This window comes from Pediculus humanus, genomic scaffold, assembly GCF_000006295.1.
Source record: "Pediculus humanus corporis 1103172108208 genomic scaffold, whole genome shotgun sequence".
NCBI lineage: Eukaryota > Metazoa > Arthropoda > Insecta > Psocodea > Pediculidae > Pediculus > Pediculus humanus.
This window is the reverse complement of record NW_002987778.1, coordinates 86,847-90,005: the sequence shown is the minus strand read 5'-3', so window position 1 is coordinate 90,005 and position 3,159 is coordinate 86,847. Positions and strand designations below refer to the sequence as shown.

At 23.4% G+C, this 3,159-nt stretch overlaps 2 protein-coding genes across 2 annotated transcripts in view; one reads left to right on the top strand and one right to left on the bottom strand.

Annotated features, from left to right (window-relative positions):
- Positions 1 to 200, bottom strand: part of Phum_PHUM438210 (uncharacterized protein) — a gene marked incomplete at both ends in the record, with an annotated part of 1,453 nt that extends 1,253 nt beyond the window's left edge. The window contains one exon of the mRNA XM_002429497.1: positions 53 to 200. Within this exon, the coding sequence (XP_002429542.1) occupies positions 53 to 200 (148 nt within the window). The remainder of the gene's footprint in view (positions 1 to 52) is intronic.
- Positions 201 to 1,333: 1,133 nt separating this feature from the next.
- The window catches only part of Phum_PHUM438100, a gene marked incomplete at both ends in the record, with an annotated part of 6,505 nt that continues 4,679 nt past the window's right edge, over positions 1,334 to 3,159 (top strand). Inside the window, one exon of the mRNA XM_002429496.1 lies at positions 1,334 to 1,371. Coding sequence (XP_002429541.1) covers positions 1,334 to 1,371 — 38 coding nt within the window. The remainder of the gene's footprint in view (positions 1,372 to 3,159) is intronic.

Below are 3,159 nucleotides of genomic sequence, written 5' to 3'. Positions count from 1 at the left end.
TCAACATTTAAATCGAAATCTTGTTTCAACAATGTTCGTGATAATCTTTAACGCTTTTGATCTTGATAATTAATAGTTATGCGACCAGATAAATCTTGTTTAACATATTTTCTAAATTCTGGAAACTTAATTGCCAATTCTTTAAAGTTTGGAGGTTTTTTATAAATATTTTTTGAATGCATACGATTTTTTATTAACATTTTGTTCTCCCCTTAATAACAACTAATATTATTTTCCATAGTACATGAAATCAAGGGGGCCTTTACTTTTATCAGGGCCTTAAACATTCAAGTTTGAGTATGTGCAGTAAGCAGTATCTTGTAGGCTAGGGTATGAGTAACAAATAGTATAACAGTCACTTGTTTTTGTGGTTGCCTTTTTGTGGTATCTGTGGATGTAATTTAATTTACAGTATTTATATTATTCTCCCTTTGGGGTAATTTCTAGTCCTAACAATAACTTTAAGGTAAGTTAATTTTTCCGATTGCAATATATTATTATCATCATATTTTTCCCCTTTATTAAAAATCTATTATATTTAACGACACAAGTTAAAATGGCGACAAAATTTTGCGAATAAAAATCTTGTTTGAGCCTATTGCGTCACAATCGTCATATTAAATTATTCAATTTTATAATTCACACCTAAAATGTAGGTATATAGAGACTAAGTACTCCATTAATTTTCAAAGTTTTTTTTTTTTCACAAATAATATTCAAATATAATTAAGTGTTTCGCACTTTAGGTACATATTGATATTTTGTTATTATTCTCACTTTCGAACTGTAGTACAGTTAAATACTTCCCACCTATAATTTTTAAAATAATTCATTTTAAATTCAACATATCAAAAAATTTGTATTTAAATATTTTATTTCATTAAAATTTAATTTTTTGTTATCTGTGTCACCAGTTGTCAATAATAATAATAAATTTAAAAATTTTGTTAAATATTTTACATTGCAAGAATTTAATATCATATTGTCAGCTGTTTTTTTTTTTTTTGTTCTTTGTTTATGATATGACAACTAAAAGAGAAATAATAATTCATGATGGGGAAATAAGAAAACAATTTCGTTAACAAATATTATTATTAATGAATCACCTAAAATTTAAGTTTTAACCGAGGTGACTTTTTTACTTTACATAATATGTTTAATATTTCATAGAATGTATTTAAATAAATGTTTTTTTATTGTTTTCTGATCATTTAAAATGAATAATATTTTCATTAATACATTTTTTTTTTTTTTTTTTTGTTACAGGTATTGGATTAAATGAATCATCTGTAAAATTTTGTTAGGAAAAGGTACATTTGAAAAGGCAGGAACAATGAAAATGGTGTTATCTCAGAGGCAGAGGGAGGAGTTGTAAGTATTCTTTTTTGTATTTTCAATATTATATCCATAAAATTAAGCAATTTCAGATACTAATTACATTTTAACCCACATTCTTAATTAAATTTCAAGTAATTAATGAATCGTTTTTTTAAAAATTGATTTCCGATGAAATCAAAAGTATTGCATAATTAAAAATATAAATTTCTTTACTTTTTATTTAAAAAAAAAAACAATACATAAAGAAAGATTACTCTCTTAATAAGTACATTGTAATAATTATTTATATTATTTGTTTTGAAAACACATTATTACATTATTTCTTTTTATAATTAATTAAAAATAATTAAAATGTTTTACGACAAAAAAAAAAGAGAGAGAGAGAGAAAATTTTTTTTTTATTTTGCATTAATTTAAGTTTTTTTTTTTTTTTTTTTTTTTCCACTTCAAAAGAGGTTAAATCTTTCTCATGCTTTTGTGTTTATTTTTTTATTTTTTTTCTTCTAATCAAATACAAAAAAAAAAAAAAAAGAAAAAAAGAGATATAATTTTGTTTGAAATTATAGTTTGAAAATTTAACAAAGGCTGAAATTTTACGAGATGAGAATTTTTCTCAGGTTTTTTATTATTTATTTAAAACATGCATGTAACAACTAAATGTTTGATTTAATGTTATTAAGGCATAAAAATACATAAAAATTTTTTTTTGATAATTTCACCATTTTGAATATATGCACACACACACACACAAATATGAAGTTTTATTAAATGAGGCTATTAATGCTTTTTTTTTTTTTTTTTGTTATGTTATGTTATGATAAAACCAAGTGTGACCAGTGATTAATAAAAAAAACTTTAACTCTTTTTACTATTTATTCTTATGACGTCAGTCACCCATGATTTATTGATTTTTTTAATTTGGGCTTATTTTTATTATTATTATTATTATTATTATTATGATTATTAAATAATACAAAAATTTTTTTTTTTCGAAATACCTCTTTAAACCTATAAAAAGTATCTTTAATTTTTTGTCATGTAATTCTTTTTTTTTTTTTTACATTTCACTCTCTTTCTCTATTTTTTTCTCTCTCTCTCTCTCCCTCTTGCACACACACACACACACACATGCGAGTACATAAACAAAATACAAACGGTTGTAGAATGTGTATTGTGTAAAATGCGGGTATTTAATTTTGAATGTAATACCAAGAACTGCTACTTGACCTTTACGGTCATTGAGCAAAAGGGAAAATGTATGTACTCCATAAAATTCAATGGTTTTTATCACTATTTATTTATTTTTTTTTTTTGGTACCTAAGTACCCGAGATTAGGTTTTTGTAAAATGTGATTGAACTTTATTTCACATCGCGTATATTTTATCAATGAAAATGTAAAAATGGGTTTTAATTTAATACGCATATTTAAAACATAATTTTTTGCCGTTAAAATTAATAATAATAATAATAATAATAATAATAATAATAAATTCACATAATTGATTTCTTTAAACGGTTCGATCACACTTCATTAATTTTCTACGAGATTAATCTTGAGTGGCAAATTTTTTTTAATCAAAAATAATTAAATAACACTCCCGTGGGTTGTTTTGATGTTTATATTTAATCGTTTTGAATTTTTTTTTTTTTTTTCCAATTCAATTACCAGGGGGATGAAAACGTTTTAAATTTATTCTTGAAAAAATGGTTAGATAGTTGTGTACCTGAAGATTTTTTACCTACCGTGTGATGAACCTATTTTGTTGTGACACCCTCGACTTTAAAACATACACCCGACTGCAAGACTTATTATTTATAAA